Source organism: Equus przewalskii, chromosome 1, assembly GCF_037783145.1.
Source record: "Equus przewalskii isolate Varuska chromosome 1, EquPr2, whole genome shotgun sequence".
Lineage (NCBI taxonomy): Eukaryota > Metazoa > Chordata > Mammalia > Perissodactyla > Equidae > Equus > Equus przewalskii.
The window spans coordinates 3,690,001-3,707,500 of NC_091831.1; the positions used below are offsets into that span (position 1 = coordinate 3,690,001).

At 46.4% G+C, this 17,500-nt stretch overlaps 1 protein-coding gene across 19 annotated transcripts in view; it reads left to right on the forward strand.

The window, feature by feature from the left end:
* EBF3 (EBF transcription factor 3) overlaps positions 1-17,500 on the forward strand; it is a 120,293-nt gene that overhangs the window by 65,689 nt on the left and 37,104 nt on the right. For 12 of the 19 annotated variants that reach the window (XM_070562574.1, XM_070562811.1, XM_070563013.1 and 9 more), the window contains exons 7-8: positions 13,260-13,341; positions 17,030-17,174. In XM_070562574.1, the coding sequence (XP_070418675.1) occupies positions 13,260-13,341; positions 17,030-17,174 (227 nt within the window). The remainder of the gene's footprint in view (positions 1-13,259; positions 13,342-17,029; positions 17,175-17,500) is intronic. The other 7 variants (XM_070562720.1, XM_070563083.1, XM_070563254.1 and 4 more) reach the window with 1 other exon arrangement.

Sequence of the window (17,500 nt, forward strand, 5' to 3'; positions counted from 1 at the left end):
CAGCTATACACAAGAATTCTCAAAAGTCGGCCGTGGGCCCCTGAGCTCTGTTGTGCTAGAACCCAGAGGGCCACAGAACCCCAAAGGATGGCACAGAGCCTGCTGGGGACCCTGTGTCCGTCCAGATGTCATCATGGGTCTGACTCAGAGCTAATTGCCGATAGTTCATTGAACTCTGACTTCTGCAAAAATGGATGTAAATATGGAGGGAAAAACACAACAGTCGTTTTTGTGAAGAACGGCCTTAGGACAAAGACAAAGAATAAAAAATGTCTTTTGTATTTACTTGAAACAAATGAATGGTATCAGGTGAAAAATATCTGTCTGTGCTTGTTCAGATTTAAGGCCTACAAATTTGCACCTTATTTCAATTTCCTGCGTGCACTGGAGGAAGTGCGAATAGCTTATTCAGAGGCAGATTAATGCAAAAGAGCTGAGGGGGGACATAAATCTACAAGCAGTGACTTGTACCATCATGTAAGTGTAATGATTATCAAACTGGAATCAGAGCTCAGAGTATCAGCTTAACACAGAGAAAATTTGCTTGATGGGAGAGTATTAAAGTCATGCTATAATATATCCATATACTGTGACTAAATTTTATAGTTCATGAAGCATATTAGTATTACACTATATCCTGGTACATTCAAAAGGTGATTTCCATTTAGATGCTCATTTTTCATGAAGATAAATATGACATGAATCATAATTTCCCTGAAGTAAATATTACAAATAATAAAATACTCAGGCAAGCAAGTTGAGGAATGACAGTAATGTTTTCCATTTGTATGGTAAGTGGCGAACCTTGTGGCCTATCAAGTAACAAATTGAATGTTTAATCTTTCTCCATGCAGATTGAGGATGGCAAAGTAGCAGCGGTCTCACAACAAATTGAGAGTTCTCTGGTGGCTCGTGGAGTATCAGCTCTTTTGCCTTTGGAGGCCAATAGAGGGTGTCAGTAGAGCTTTGTCAAAATATATCATGAGCATGAAGTTGTAAAATTGCAATTTACAACAAAAAGACTTTGGGATAACGGGCAAATCTTAGGCATGCTAAATACATAGCAAATATTTAGAGAGGCTTTGTAAGCAATTTAAATATTGTTAGGGGAAGTTGCTTAGCATCTGTGGCACATCCCAGAGGTAAAGAAAGAAATGTATCCTATCAAATGGTAAATAGTCTATTCCAAATGATAAAAATATTCTTTAGCTACCAGCTGATAGAGTTAAACTAATTGTGGAGATGGCTTAAGGCCCTGCCGAAATCGGGCTGGCGGCTGCCCATCGTGCGTGTCACACCTCTCTGCCTTACAGCGCTATCCGAGGGGTGTCATCTCTGCTCGTTTGTCTTCAAAGTTTGGAGTCCCTCTGGGCTTCGGGGATCCTGGGGCAGCAACAGTTGTTTTTCTTGGATCTCTGTGTCATTGGAACAAGGTGGGGTCAGCTCTGTGCACAGAGCCTGGAGCCGCCACCCTCCAGGTCACAGTTCGGGAGCACTTGTCCTGTACAGCCAAGGGATGTTCATTTTGTTAAAGGTTCTGTCGTGTTTTAATTTTAAGTTGCAGTGTCTGCACAAGATGACGCCACCAGCATTTTGATTAAGGATTTTATACATGAAAAAATTTTCATTATCTGAGTTCCCAGAGACCTCCTGATTGGTTGGCTGTCTGACCTGCAGCTGTGCCTCCGAGTGTTAAGGTGGCCGCTTGGGCAGGAAGGTGTGCCCTGTGCTGTTGTCTCTGTTATATGAGCAATTAATGGGGCTTTTTACTCTTGGGGAAGTCAAGACTCTTCATAACTAAAAAGAAAAAAAAGCACTTAAATGGATTTTGCTCATTTTCTCTTTGATTTCAGGAGAGTGAAGAGAGAGTGTGTGGAGTCATGAGTTGTCGCATGGTGAAATAGAGTGGCAGAGGGCTGAGTGCCACAGTTTGCGTTTTTGGCACATGTGACATAGCCATGGGAGAAGAAGTTAAGGAATATGGCCTACTTTTCTTTTTTTTAAATAGGATCTTCTTCAATTAATTCATCCTGATCGCTCTTCTTAATTCTTTTAACATCTGCCCAAATTATGGGAGAGGATATCTAGTCATTAAAAAGTGAGTGAAAGATTTGCGCATGTCTTATTTTCTCGTGAGTAAAGGAAAATGTTTGTGAAACTCAGTGGGGTTGCATTGCTGGCCATTTAGCTCCCAGGGGGCTGTTGAGGGGATGGGTGGGTGGGTGTGGACAGACCCCCTGACAAGGAAGTCCGCTGGCACAGGAGCCAGAGAGTAAGATGGGATGACCCAGGTCAGAGGAGGGGTCTGTCCCAAGTTAGTGTGCAGGCGGGGAGCTGCGTCCTGATGGCACAAGGACATCTGCCTGCTCCCTGTTGAAGCCGCCGTGAGAAGCCCTCTAGTGGGGATGAGTGGCACTGCGCTCCTCTCTGGCACTGGCACCAGTCTTGTCTTAGTCCCTCTGGACCCCAAGCTTAGTGTGGACCCTGCTCCAGCGGGAGGTCACTGAAGTGGGGAGCAGAGGGGTGTCCAGGGGCTTCCTTGTGGGCCCTGGACATGGCAATGGTTACACGCTGGACTGTCCATGTGCCAGGGCTTGACAGTAAGCAGAGTGGTGACACACCATGTCCTTTGCAGAGAGTACACAGGTGCTTTCTGAGGATGCTCACCTGCCTTGTCCGGATGGATGCTGGTTCTGTACGATTATCCCCTTGGAAAGTTGTGCTTGAGCAGAATAAGCAGAGTGGCCCTGTCCAGCCACCTCTGCTGTTAGGGCTGCAGTGGGGTGGGGGCGCCGTTCCTGGTCCACTATCTGTGCTCCCACTCCCCCGGCCTGCACTGTGCCATCTGTAGAGTCCTGCTGTACTCTGTGCTCACACTGGGGTTTTGATAATTCTCTACCTTTTTTTTTGTAATTGCAGAATCATAAAATATTTTAATTTCAAGGTTAGCAATTTTCTCTTGCATACTTAATTTATAATTAGCTGGTTTATAAACCTGTTCTGCGAATATAATTTTACTGTTGCCAAATGTTCTTCATGAATAATTAAGGGCAAATCCCTATTTATCAAATTATTAATATACCTAATAGCCTTGTTTTCATAAACAATGCATTGGAGTTGGATTTAAAGAAAACCTTCTCGGAGAGATCTGGTGTTTGGTTCCCACCACGGCGAGGACCCGCTCTGGGTGTCTGCACAGAGGGACGCTTGTGCTGTGTTGATGTCACGGCCCCCGGCCTTCTTTCCTCCACAAAAGCCCAGGTATCAGTAGCTGGACAAACACAATGGCCATTCACCGGTGGGACTGGCCTCCATGGCCTCGAGAACAATGTTGTTATTTGTTCTAGCAATTCACCAGGAGCATTTTTGGAGGAAACGTAACAGATGAAACCATCCTTTCAGTTTTTAAAGACCCTTTTGGCATCATCCTACCCCCATTAGTGGTGAGGGAAGCAACTTCTCCGTGCGAGTTTGGACACGAGGACGTAAAAAGCCCCAGTCTTGGCCCTCCAGTGGGTTGACCCGGACCCTATAAGATTCAGGTCCAGAAGATGGAGGAAGAGCTGCAGGATGTGCCTCTGTTTGGAAGGAAAACGAAAACTCACGTTATGGGGTGTGAGTGTAACACTTGCCGAGGCTCACATGGCCCCTCCTTCCTTTGGTGCCCACTAGGTTTCACTGAGTCCACGTATTGTTCTTTCCCTTGCACCAGAATTCAGATCATCTTCTCCCACATAGAAGGTTCCCACCTTACACCTATCAGCAGTTTGAACAGTTGAAGCAATCGGCAAGCCACATGCTCATTTGGAACTATTCGTGTAAAACCAAACTTGTGGGGTGTATCAGCCAAGAGTTTCTACGGTGGCGGCCGGTGGTGTGCCCTCCCTTCTTCCCTGCCGGACATGTTAGGGACTGAGCACCTGTCCAGAGTGAGGGAGGGGAGCCTGCTCTGTGTTTGCCAGTTCCTGTTCGCCAGGTCTCTGGTCCGGACTCCGAGAGGAGATGAGAGCTGTGCGCCTGTCTTCTTGGGGCTGCGATGTGTGCGCCCACTCGCCATGTGTGTGCGACTCCATGTGTATGATTCATTCCAGAGCAGTTTTAGTCCTCATAAAATATTCATTTTGGTTGTGCAGGGCCCTGTAATTGCCATCTCTCACCCTGAATTATTTATACCTTGCACAGACTGACAAAGCTTTGCCATGCGGCCCTAGATGAATCAGAAACACGGATCTTTGCTGCCAACAGCATTATAGTTTCACAAAATATGGCACCCACGTCATTCTGGGCTGCCTCATCTCTAAATCCAGCTTTTCTTGATTTGACATTTTCTTTACTCTTCCATTGTCTTAGTCAGGCAGAAAGGTTGCCTCTTAACTCTAAGCAGCAACCTTTCTGGCTTGCATTATAGCCGCTGTGCTTGAGAGGACTAATGTATCTTTATTGCTCTTACTTTTTTATGCTCGGTAACAAGACAGTGCTTGGGCTCACTTTAGAGCCATATATTATACATTAGCGATAAAATGATGCAAATAGTCCTGAATACTCTTCAAACAGATAGTGGAGATCAGCCTGGATCTAGCTGCTTGTCACAAAAACAGAAAATAAAAGGTGACGTGCGGGGTGGAGCTGAGACGCCCGCTCCCCAGCGGTGGGCTGTGCACAGGCCCGGGGCTGAGGGTCCCAGGTGGGGCTGGCGACCTGTATGGGCGTCTTTGTGGGTGGAGGAAGCACTCGGGGCTCCCCACTCCCAGCATCCTAAATGCATCTGTTGACCATGCAGCATCTTCCCAGCCCTGGGCTCACCCTGCCATCTCAGCTTTGCAGCCAGGCGCTGACTGGTATTTCCTTGTGTTTCTGCATTCCAGCCTGAAAACTCCTTCCTCACCAGGGGGACACCAGTGTGCGCTCTCTCTCTCTCAGACACACTCTCTCGCACTCCAGGAGATGAGCACTTAGAAGGAAGGGCGTTGGAATCACGTCTGAATATTTAGGGGAACGGTGTTAACACGAATTAGGCTCTGGAAGGATGGAGCCAAACTCCTCCACAGACCTTTCAAAACTAGAAAGGAAAGAAACCCAATCGGCTCTGGATGTCGGGAGCTTTCGTTTCTGAGCGGAGACAATGACAACCTGCAACAATTCCAGTGAAAAATTCCCATGTGCCGAAGGGCTCCAGGAAAGATAATCTGTGGAATATTCACACACAGTGCTGGACGGTGGCGTGGGGAGCCGAGCAAGGTTTACTGTGATTTTAACACCTTGGTCCTTCCCTGAGCCACAGAAAGGGATTAATTTATGGCTCCTGGCTCATCAACAAAGGGAGGTGAGCAGGGACGGCTTGGTGCTGTTTCAAGTAATGGATGACCTGGACACACATTTCTCTTGTATTTGTTGACACGCAGGAGTAATGAAGTTAAAGCTTTGCACACATGTGCCCCCTCATTAAGCTGCATTACCTGCATTAAAACTAATAATTGCCACTCAGAGCTGTGCTCCCATTAATCATTTATAATGTTTTAATAAGTTTTTAATCAGGACCTAAAAGGCTGGAGAGGCCGGCATAGGCAGGTTCGACACTGATGTCCTACATGCATGCACAGGCTTGATTTAAAATGTGGTTTTTTATTAATAATTCAACCCACAAAGATGATAGTTCTTAATTAAGCAAGCTGGCATGGGTGGGGGAAAATTCGCATCTGAGTAGGAAAGGGTGAACGAGATCGTTCCCGTTTGGAGATTGGGAAAAAAACCAAAAACAAACGAACAACAAAAAACCTTATATTTGTTTTGAGCATGATCTCTGTAGCCAGCAGAAATCAGAATGGCAGGGAGAGCGTTCCCCTTATCTTCAGATCCCTAAAAACACACACACGTATGGTGGGAGAGGTTTGAAACCCTAAGTTGGGATAAGCGTAGGCACTTAATCTCTGCGCACAAAGTCTATGTAGAAGTCTCCCCTGGAGCTGGCAACAAGTCAGGGGGTGCATCTGATGTGAGCCAAGTGATGCTGGCATTTTTCTTAAATAAGGAGCTCCGTGATCAGAGCTGGCAAATAGAGCAGTGTCCAGAGGGAGTGAGGAAGCTGTTTTAATGAGCCCGCAGCGAAAGACAAAATACAGACTGATTGACAGGGCGAATGATCTGCTGGGGAAATAATGTCAATGCTGCATCGCCCATTAGAAATAGAGAAATAGGTAAAGGAGGAAAAAAGAAAGATAGGCCCTTGAAACAAGAACCCTAGTGTAAATATAGTGCACTTCACATTTCTTTGTGTTGTGCAGTTGACTTCTTTTAAAGAGATAACCTTATCAAAACTATCATGAAATATCAGGAACAGTTACAGAAAACACTAACTAGGATCCTGACAGCAAGCCGGGTAGGGTAACTGACAAAGCGTAGAACTCTGGGATGCGTTTGCTTTTAGAGCGTCTACCTGGGTTTTACTTATCTGAACACATTAAAACCACCCGGAAAAGTTTAATGCAAGTCATACAAATTTCTCCAAAAGGAGGGCTTGGCGCAGGATCTGTTATGGAGGTGGGTATTGAACTGGCCAGCAAAGCTATTAAATCCCATCAGATCTCTTTGGCATCATTTTAATGAGAATCATTGCAAAAGTACAAGATCATGGTATCTATAAGTGCCTCTTGACAGCCGCTGCTGAAATTGTGATGAAAAGAAAAACCATTATAGCAGAATTTAGCGATAAGGCTCTTTGGAGGGACGATGGGCCCTAGTGTGGCTCTAGACCAGGAAGGGTTAATTTTCTAAACCTAATAATGTTCGATAGTGAGGTATTTGTCAGGAGATAAAGAAGTGATAGAATCTGGGAAGTGGGTCCCTTGGCGATTGTAGTACAAATATTGTTAATGCGGTGTGGTTACTACAGCGGAGGAAGTGAAATAGCTCTGGTCCACTAGAGACAGGCTCTGCTACAGTAGAGCGGGAACCTCCAGACAAAGGCCAGTAATTGTTGAACTGCGAGTCAAGCCGTGGATATTTTCAAATCCTTATACATCTACATTTACATGCAGGATATCATGCGTGCCGAGGGACGGCGCACACGGAGACTGGGAACCCACGGCGGGGAGCCGGGCGGCCCCAGACTTCTCGCCCGGGGAGGGAGGCCCCTCACAAAGGACATCTGGGCACAGCTGTAAAATTCAATACTGTCACCCTCTGCCCCCTTCATTATGACGTCATGTAGGCACTACAAGTATATGAGACCCATAACTTGAAATGTACAAGAATTTAATAAGTCTGGTGTTAAAGCAATTTGTCATGGCATATTTGAAGAATAAATCAGACTAATGGAGCAGATTTTTCCTCCCGTATGGCATTAAAGAACGTGAGCCCAGTAATAGCTAATGGCAGGAGTAGGGAGAAAAAGAGAGGCCTGACATTAAGACCCTCACATTTTGGAAATCCGATACGTATTGACCTGTGTACTATCTCAGTGCACAGATCTGATGTCAGCAGAATGTCGTCTTGTATAGGAACTGCTCATTACAGGTTCTGTGAAGGAAGCACATTGTCTCCGAGCACCAGAACCCGATCGGCTAGAATTGCTCAGTAATCAATACTCCAGCGACTGATGGCCGGCCGCGCACACACCACAGCTGCGGCCACTGCTTTCAGGGACTTCCCAGTAATTAGCAGGGACTTCGAGGAAGCACTCCACCGGTCACTTTCTTATCAGTCAGGCAAAAGTCTCTTAAAGGCTCTATCTTTTAATTTGACTCTTTAACTATTTCCTTCCAAGAGCACAGTGACAGCCGCAGCCACCGACACCCCAGGAGGGTCCCCGACTCCTCGTCACGTGCTCCTCTCTTCTTTGGGGCGGGGACTTTTTTTGGTGATGGTGAATTAAGTGAGATGGACGTAACTCGAAATTGACAATTTTAAAGTGAACAATTCAGCGGCGTTTAGTGCATTCACAAGGTTGTGCAGCCGCCACCAGTGTCTAGTTCCAAACGTTTCCGTGGCCCCAAAAGGAGACCCATTAAGCAGTTTCTTTCCATCCCCCTCCCGCCAGCCCCTGGCCGCCGCCAATGGGTGGTGACTTTTGCAACTGCATTTTCTGGTTGGTTTTCTGGACTCACTTTTTCTAGTTAAGGTGATTACATATTAAAATAGTCTCCTGGCTTTGCGTTCTGGATTCAGGAACTAAAAACGTGGGGGTTCGATCTGGAGTGGGGTCTGCAGTCCCCGGTAACCTCCAGAAGCTGTCAGTGCCATGATTTACACTCGGACGCTTTGGGTCTTTTGATTGATGACATGGAGGCCTGTCTGTTGCCATATTCGTTTGCTGCTTATTAAGAGCTTTGCCTTAAAACGGAAAAGTGAGCCCCCCCCCATAAAAGATTCCAATATTTTTCATTCTTGACTCGGATTTCTCATATTAGCCATAATTGAGGGCCAGAAGAGAAGGTTGTGCCTGCTAAGGCTGAGACCGGAAATCAGGCGTGGGAGGGGCCCTTTGGAAGCCACAGCCCTTTCCTCGGAGTGGGGCTGCGGGGGTGCACCTAGGAATCGCCGATCCTGTCTTCACGCGGCCCATCAGGTTGGCATCTTGCAGCACGCTGTCACTCACGTTCTCAAGCGCTGGCAAGACCAAGCTCTGGAACTGTCTGAAACTTGACAATTAAAAATTTTTTTAAAAAGCACATAGGGTTCCTGAGATGCTGAGAACAGGTAATTTCAAACAAGTGAAATCCACATGCAAAAGGCAGGTCTTAAAGCTGCAGGAAGTTTCCTTTCTCCTCAATCACCAGGGTGCGCACGCCAAGCCCACTGCACCTCTAAGGAGACACTCTATTTCTCCTTTGACCAGAGGGAAAGAAATCATTATGACATGATTAGTGGCTTCAGTTCGGTGAGAAACAGCAGTGGCAGGGAAGGCGGTGGGGCTGGGTGGTATTAATTACCTAACACTTGCTGGCAAGATAATTTCATCAGATTTGGTCACTGGTAAGTTGCAGCTTTTGATAAAAGTGGGCAAGTTCTTAGCTGCTGGAAACGTGAGGGAAAGGAATGGTGTCAGAGGGAGTGCATCTCATCTGCTTTTCTCTGACAAACCAAATTCATTCCTTATGTAATTGATAACGGCCTTGGCCAATTATTTCACACGTTACAATACACAGAGGCCCCCTTTACAGGTTTTGCAGGGCTGTAATTAGCTATGCTAATATCTCCTTTATTGGCCTTAATATTGCTCAACACCTTTTGCCATCCTGGAACCCACTAGAGCCCCATGGCCTGTCAGGACCGCTGATTATTGAGAAGGATAGCTTTAATCAAACATAATTGCAGTTAATTTTTCTCTCCTGCTCTCTGTTGCCAGCGTCTAATGCCACGGACTCCTTGATATTCCATTAAATTACAATTAAACAGCCTCCTTTGTTTCTGATTGTCCTGAACAACACCACAAAGTTCTGTAGCCGCTTAAAGGAGAGCTGTCTGGTCCTAATTGCCTGCTCGCTCACAAAGGGCCAATTTACACAATACCCATGTAGAATTTAAACAGTTCATAATGTAATGGATATTACACAGGAGCCTAACACTACAATTAAAATGATTTTCATCAGATAGAGAAGCTCTGGTTAATCAGCTTCATAAAAGTAAATATAAATGAACTAATTCATAGCTTAAACACACAGAAATGGAGCAGACTTTGAAATTAGTTACTGCGGTGGGGGCTCGCCCCGTACCGAGTGATACCTAGATTGGGCTCCAGTTAAAACGGTTGATCCCGTTGTTTATTTTAGCCGCCGCTTAGTGCTTCTGTTAGCGCTGGCCTGGTTTGAGAGGATCCTGATACAGATGTAACCAAGTCCAAACTTTTAACTTTCTTCAGCAGGGAGAGCAGTGGCCCCCACTCTCTTTAGAGCGATGGAAGAGCAGTCTCTGCAGAAATGAGGGCGGGCCTTGGAATTCCTAGCTCAGACTCAAGCTATCAGTTGCTGGTCCGGCGGCTCTCCCTCCCTGCCCTCCCAGGCGGAGGGCCCCGGGGTCCGTCCTCACGGGTGCTCCTGACTTAGAGGAGGAAGCCTGCTGGAGCCAGCTCTCCTAGGAGCGAATGAGATCGCCCAGCTGGCGTTTGCTCATAATCCCTGCTCGCGCTCCAAGAGGAAACCTGATTTCCAAAGTAATGAGATCACACCTTTCCCCTTTTAATCGCTACCGAGAACTTTCCAGGATTTCGTACGCTGTTTCCGAGCAGAATATTACTGGGGAGTTTCGCCTGATGTGTAGCAGTCTGCCCTAAACTGCTGCTTTCCCCTCCTGCCTGGGAGAAACAAGTAAATAAAGCCCATATTTCAAGCTTGATTTACTCTGGTACCTACTGTGAAAGATGATGACTCTTTAGGGAAATAAAGACAGGGTCAGGGAATTAGTGTACATAATGGTCATTTTGATGATAGGCCAACAGATGCACCGGGAAGCACACTGTACACAATTAAGCATAATGTACTAATGACAGGTTAGAATGTTTACTGCCTCTTCGCCATTGCGCAGCAAATCCATGTTTAGCAGTAATAAAGAGTTTATTGGTGTTAAAGCCAAAGATTTTCTGACATAGGAAAGATTTTTCGTTTCATAACAAGAGTATTAAGTCCTTTGTGTACCGGGCTCTGGAAGTGAGATATGTAAAGTGGTTGTCAGATATTTCGTAGGAAAAAGCCAATTAAAGGGTAATTGAGTAAAGGATGAGAATTAGCATTTGACTTCACATGTCGGGCATTCAATTTTCGCACCGTCCCCCAAACGTGGTCCCGGCGCATCTCACTGAGCTCTGGGTGGGTGGAAGCTCACGATGGCTTCGTACCTAACATGTACAGTGTCAGCGGTCACGCGCTGGCCGTGCGGTGCCATCCGCCGTCTGAAGGCTTAATCGAATCCTTGAGTCTGTCAGTGTAACCAAAACGAGGATAAAAGGTAATCACAAGGCTCCTCTTTCTCCCCATTGACGCTTTCTTGGTCTGTCTCTACAGATGTCATGCCTTACTGTGTGTGATTGGGACCTGACTGCCTGAAAAGGACCCTGCTCTCTGGGGCCCTACACTATACATCTTTCCCAAGGACTTACCCTGCTTGTGAGCACTTGAAATAGAAGCAGAAACTACCACTGCCACATCCCAAATAAGTGTGTGTGTGTATGTGTGTGTGGGCGCGCGTGTGTTTACCTGCTCCAGTGGACCCCTGAGAATGCTCGGGATGTTTCTGGGTCCCAGCACCCAACTTTGTTCTGCTAATTTCTGCCCTTGATGCTCGTTGAGGCCCAAGACTACTCAGCCCAGCTCACCCTCCTCAAGACAGTGCGTGGCCAGGGCTCTTTAGACCACCTTGAAAAACCGCTCCGCTCTCTTGAAGGTAGAAGGGTAAACTGGCTAAAAGGACATAAAGGGATTTTTAAAAACCTCCTCTGGAGGCGGGGAAAAAATCTTTCCTATCACAAAAAAAAAAACCTCCCGTAGACGGCTTCATATAGAAGAGCAGCTTCTCGGGCCGGCGCCTGCTCAGAAGATTAGCCGGGTGGTAATGTGCGGCATAATTGCACCGTGTGGCTGTCCCCGAAGTGAAACCTAATTGCCTGACAGGACGATAACTTTGTGACGCCCTCACCTTGTTAGGCCCTTTCTGATGCAGTTCAAATGCAGTGTGGCCGCAGGTGTGCCTAATTTACCTCGCTGCAGAGCGCGTGGAGTTTAATTGCACAGTGGTTGTTAGGAAAAATTGGTGGGTGGAATATCAAGTGACTTACTGTATGCTGATGGCAGATGGTGTTAGGAGGCCCTGTGAGCTAAGTGTATAGGTGAGGTGAGTTAATAAAAGATGTAAATTCTGGCCTAAAATAGGGAGGCTACGCGGTATGTAAGAAAATTTAATTAAGTGGCCACCATTCTTTTTCCCATCAATCGGATCTTCTTGTGCCATGGTAAAAAGTCATCCAGGGTGCGTTGGGAATGCCATTAGAGGAGTGAATCTTAGACTACTGAGTCTTTTTATTTTCTGATATGAGAATTGTCAACAAGGAACCTTGACCACAAGGTTGAGTTCAAAGACATCATGTGAAACTTCATAAAAAATTAATAATGATCGAGTAGGACAGACAACATTGGAAAGAAAGTAAAGAAGATTTTTGTTTATAGCTTTGCTGGACAGGATGCTTAGACACCGGAAGAGGGCAGATGTGTCAGCATAGAGACCGCACCTTCGTTTGGCTCACGATGGATGTGGCCTTCTCAAGAGGGGCAGAGGTGATACAGGGACAGGACCCCCTGTTTCTCCATGGTCAGTGTTACAGCCGGGCTCCCAGTGTCCGTACATTCATGCTGCCAGCCAGAGCTCCCACATTTGTCAGTGAGCATACAGGAATGGGGAGGACAACATGATGATGTTTTTGTCACAGCATCTCAACACACTGTCAGGACCCCTCAAACTTCGTGCTTCAAAACGCAAGGGCAGGGTGGGTGGGAAATAGAAACAGCTCTCGTGCCTGGCCTCGCCTCTCCAGCCCAGGATAGCACCCGCTTCTTTCCTATTCTCTGCCTCAGTAACAGTTTCATTGTCATATCAAGGATTGTTGATTATTCCCATAAAGACACAAGTCACAGAAGTCATTGTAGCCCTTAAAACAACACCCGCCCCCCCATCCTTTCTTTGCTTAAGAGTTGTTCCCATTGTAACTTGTAAAATAGGTCTTAAAAGTGTGTTTACCTAGGCAGAGATGTCCTCTGGGGTTAGGGTTGCCAGATAAAATTCAGCATGTCAAGTTAAATTTGAATTTCAGATAAACAACAATTTTTTAGGATAGATATGTTTTGGGACGTATCTATCCTAAAAAAGTTATTTGTTATTTATCCAAAACTCTAATTTAACTAGGCATGCTGTATTTTTATTTGCTGAAGCTGGCAGCCCCATCCAGGGTGGACAATTAGCCAGTCGTTAATGGTCAGTCGTGCAAAGATCCAGGCAGGAAATGGCCAATCCAAGTCACGGTTGTTTTTGTAAAGCCTATGATGTCCAGACAAATGTAAGTCACTACTTTCACATGTGGAGACGTTCCATGCTGGCCGTCAGGCCCAGAGGCACCTGCTCCGTGTCTTCCAGGGTCTTCTCTCAATATTGCCCCTACAGGGCAGCTCCAGGCAGTTGTGGGATGGTCTCCGTTACTCCCCATGCAAGAGTGTCTTTCAAAAAGTTTGTGTCTTTTGTCTGATAACCCTAACAGATATCCATTTTTTGTATTTTTATAGATTCTTTCTAAAGTTTTTCCTCAAGTGCAATCAGAACTGTTTGAAGAATGCAGGCAACCCTCGAGATATGCGGAGATTCCAGGTACACGTTTCTCAAAGACACAAGGACCACGGTCCTGGCTTTTAATATGAAATTTGAATTCTTTGATATTGCAGTTGTTCAGGAAACAATCTTAGTTCTCCAAGGGCTTGGGATCAAACCAGAATTGGTTCATTTGATAATACATTTAACTCAAATGCTTTACAGATGATCTGGCATCTTCAGCTCACCAGATTCATTGAGTCCAGTTATGACCCACGATGAACTGAATTGGCTCTGAATACATGACCTAAGCTTTTGCCCCGATTACAAGATGTGTCTCTTAGGGCGGGCATGCTGCCCTGGACTTTTGTGTCGGGCTGCTAGATATCTGGAAATCACGGTTATCAGAGCTGTAGGTTAAGTTGGGTTCCCTCTTACAGTCAACCATGGTAAGTCTCGTAGGTGTATTTCAAAATGACTGTTTTAGAATTTTTTCAAATAGAGTCTTCTTAACGGTAGTATCTAATTTAGCCTGTTTCCTCAGTTGTACATGGCTGTTTGTGGTCGCTTGATGAGAACATGGAGTCCATGCTGAAATGTTCTTTTAGGAATTGATTGATTTCTCATGGCCAAGAGCCATAATGCAACCAGTTGGGTGTACCCGAGACCTTGGGCCCTCCACGTGAAGGGAGCTGCACCTCTCTGTTGCAGGCCTCAACAGATTCTGGAACGCTTTCCTAGCTCAGCTCCCTTCCCCTGGGTTTTGACGTGTTCCTGCCTCCTTAATTCCATGCCTAGTTTCTAGACTGTGTTCCTGGATGTGGGCTGACGCGTTCTCTGGTCTGCCTCCAAGGATTTCATCTCAACGAGAGAGGTGGCGAGCTGGATGGCTCAGGGATGAGTGATGGCCAAGTTCATAGTTTTCTTGACTTTGTTTGTGAACGGTTAGGAGGCTACCTCAGGGCGAAGGGTACTCTGCACACATGATGGATTATTTCGCTGATGTTAATTGTAAAAATATGCTGGGTTGGGACACAAAACTGCTGCTGGTCCCTACCAACCAGAGAGGGATTTGGCTGCTCATGGAAATGTTTGCTAGATTGGATGAGTTACCAAATGATTCTTATTTGAGATTTAGATGAGTTGACCATCAAATCGCTCAAGGTGTTTTTTAGAAAACCTTTTGTTTTAGAAAACCTTTAGTCTTTTAGCGAAACAGGTGACATCTGTTTTTCCAGCCAACCAGCCAATCAGAGAAGGGTCTTTGGGCTTGCCCAACTCCCACTCTGAAGCTGGGGACAGTGTCTCTTGCAAACAGCTGGGCCTGTTCCCATTTTTCTTGTGCAAGGCTTCACAGGTGCTATTGATCCATCTAACAGAGCAGAGGTCACACATTGTCTACCAGTGGCCAAATGCAGCATCAGTCACAAGTGGAGACCGCAGTTACTAGAAAGACTTCCTCCAGTCTCTTTAGCTAATCTCCCTGCCTCTCAGAAGGTTTAACTGGACTTAACGGCAGGTCGGGGCTTACACAGTATTTCCGACCGGTTTCACAGTCTCAGCACCTTTCTGTAGGTGCACTGCAGGGTTGGCCTGGGCTGAGAAACAAAACACAGCTTGTCTGCTTTCTCTTTGCTGAACTACACTCTTTTCCCTTGGTGACTGACCTATATGTAGATGAAAGAGCAAAGACAGTGTCCTTTATTTTATTTTTACCTTTTCTTACTGCTTTAACATATCATGGGCTAGGAACTTTAAAAGGCTCAAGACTGTGTCTCAGTGTTAGTTACGTGTCTTGGCATCGTACTCAGGTGATGTGTTGGGGCCTGGGGCGGGGCCTGGCAGATGGACCACTAGGAGGGCACCTGGGTGACAGGAGCAGCCCTGCATCCTCTGGGCAGAGGCTGCCAGGCCCACTAGTGGCGCCAAAGTCGTGTCAGAGCCAGCCCAGCCAGGGCAATGCAGATGACCGCCCCGTAGGCAGCAGTCAACAGAGAGGATGCTGAGGCACCTGAGGCTGGACCTGCAGACGCTGGTGGTGGCACTTAACGGTATTTCAAGGCTCAGAAGGGCCTGATACTCCAGCACTCTTGGCAATGCCCACAGGGGAGAGAGTTGTCAAGGAAGGTGCCCCCGACGAGGGAGCTTTATGGGGTGCAGTGGGTACTGGCCCTGCTTCACTGTCTTCTTGTGGGGCCTGAGATTTTTAATAAAAAAATCAGTTACTCACACATGTTTTATATGTAAGTGTGTAGCTGTGGCCTTTTTTGAACCCTGAAAAATACTCTTTATTTATTTTTAATCACTTCTATTCATCTTTTTAAAAACATTTTTTAAACTAATAGACTTTTTTTTTCAGAGCAGTTTTAGGTTTACAGAAAAATTTCAGAGACTTCCCATACACCCCGTGGGCACGCCCACCACACAGACACACACAGTTTCCCCTATTATTAACATCCTACATTGACGTGGGGCATTTGCTACGTTGCAGGAACCAATACACTATTATGAACTAAGGCCCATCATAGCTTTGGCTTGTAATAGTCATTTTACATGGCATGTTGTGACATATGTGGACTGAGCAGGGAGGGCCAACGTGGACTGGGAACCCTTCCGGTCCCCACTCACCTGCTCCTTGCACGTTTCCCTGGGGGGTTCTGGTCTTCTGGGTGGTGCTGGCCCTCACCACTGCCCAAACACTCTCTGCTCCCCAAATCCAGGCTCCAGCCTCAGGAGTCCTGCTGAGAGACCCAGACTGAACCTGGGCTCAAATCGTTGTTCTCTAGCTATTTTGGAAATAATGCTCCAGTTGGACTCACCTCGGTTAAAGAACAATCTCAAGGCTGGGTTGTAATTTCCTGCTTCCTGAGTCCCTTAAGAGGTGTCATTTCTGGGATGCTGTCACAAGCTCACTGGGAAGGTGTCTGGGGTCAGCAAGGCTGTCCTTGCGTGCGTGAGTTCCTTTTCTACTTCTACCATGAAGATCTGAGAGTTTACAGAGACCCCTCCACCATCTCTTCCTGGGCCGCGCTCTGAGCCTGGACCTGAGATGGGAGCCTTTCCCTCCCACAGAAAGGACGTTCCGTTGGCGTACCAGGGTCCTCGCCAGCCTTCACAATGAGCTTGAGAAAGGATACTTTCCCTGGATTGAAAACACTTTCACTATTCATATTCAGCTAGGTCTTTTCAGATGCAAAAAAGTTCATTACCAGACCTCAGATGCAGTTGTCAAATTGACCCGGGGATCCTCTGATGGGACCGTGTGGGTTGAAGCAGCGCGTCTGATTTATGAAGCCTTTTTTTGGGCACCTGTGAATCCTCACAACTCTTCAAGGCAGGACAGTCTCAAGTGAACTAATTTTAATTAGATAAACTATCTAATCAATATGTGAACAGATCAATCAAAACAGCAGCTTTAAAATGAGTGGCTAGAGGGGTGTTTCTGAAGCTAATGGCTAGAAGAATATTTCTCTGAATTGAATTCACTTGTTAGCATAATGGGAGATTAAACTGTAATTAGCGTAGCAGGTTTCGAAGAGCAGCAATCTTAAGTCAAAACAAAACAAAACAACCCACCCACCCCCGTTAGCCAAAAAAGCTGTGAATGCGCGTCAGTCAAGGGAGAATTTCCAGGAACACGTGCGGGTGCCTTTCGCTCTGCAGTATTTAAGATGGCTTTGCTTGTAGCTAATGGGGGACTGTGCCTTCCTTTGCCAACTCCAGTTTCAAATCCACTTCGTCTTCGCAGGTTGTTGTGTCGACAACAGTCAACGTGGACGGCCACGTGCTGGCCGTGTCTGACAACATGTTTGTGCACAACAATTCCAAACATGGGCGGCGGGCCCGCCGCCTAGACCCGTCAGAAGGTACGGCCCCTTCTTATCTGGAAAATGGTAGGCACATGTTACATGTCTTTTTTTTTATTTGCGATGCTTCTTTTTCTTTGCACCATTCTTTATGTTGCTTCATGTCGAGTTACTCTCACCAGGTCCCCCCTTGTTGGTCAGCCCTCCCTCCCATGCCATGGCAGGGCGCGAGTGCTCCCCAGAGTGGACCAGGACAGAGTCGTCTGCTGCTCCCGCCTCTCCCTGTACTGAGGGGCTCAGCTTTCCCCCTCACCTCACTGCCATGGCTTTCACTTTATTCGTTTGTTTCTAAGCTTTCTTTTGCTTAGAGCTTTTCTTGCAATTTTAATTTACTTGGTTTTATTTTGGCTTGT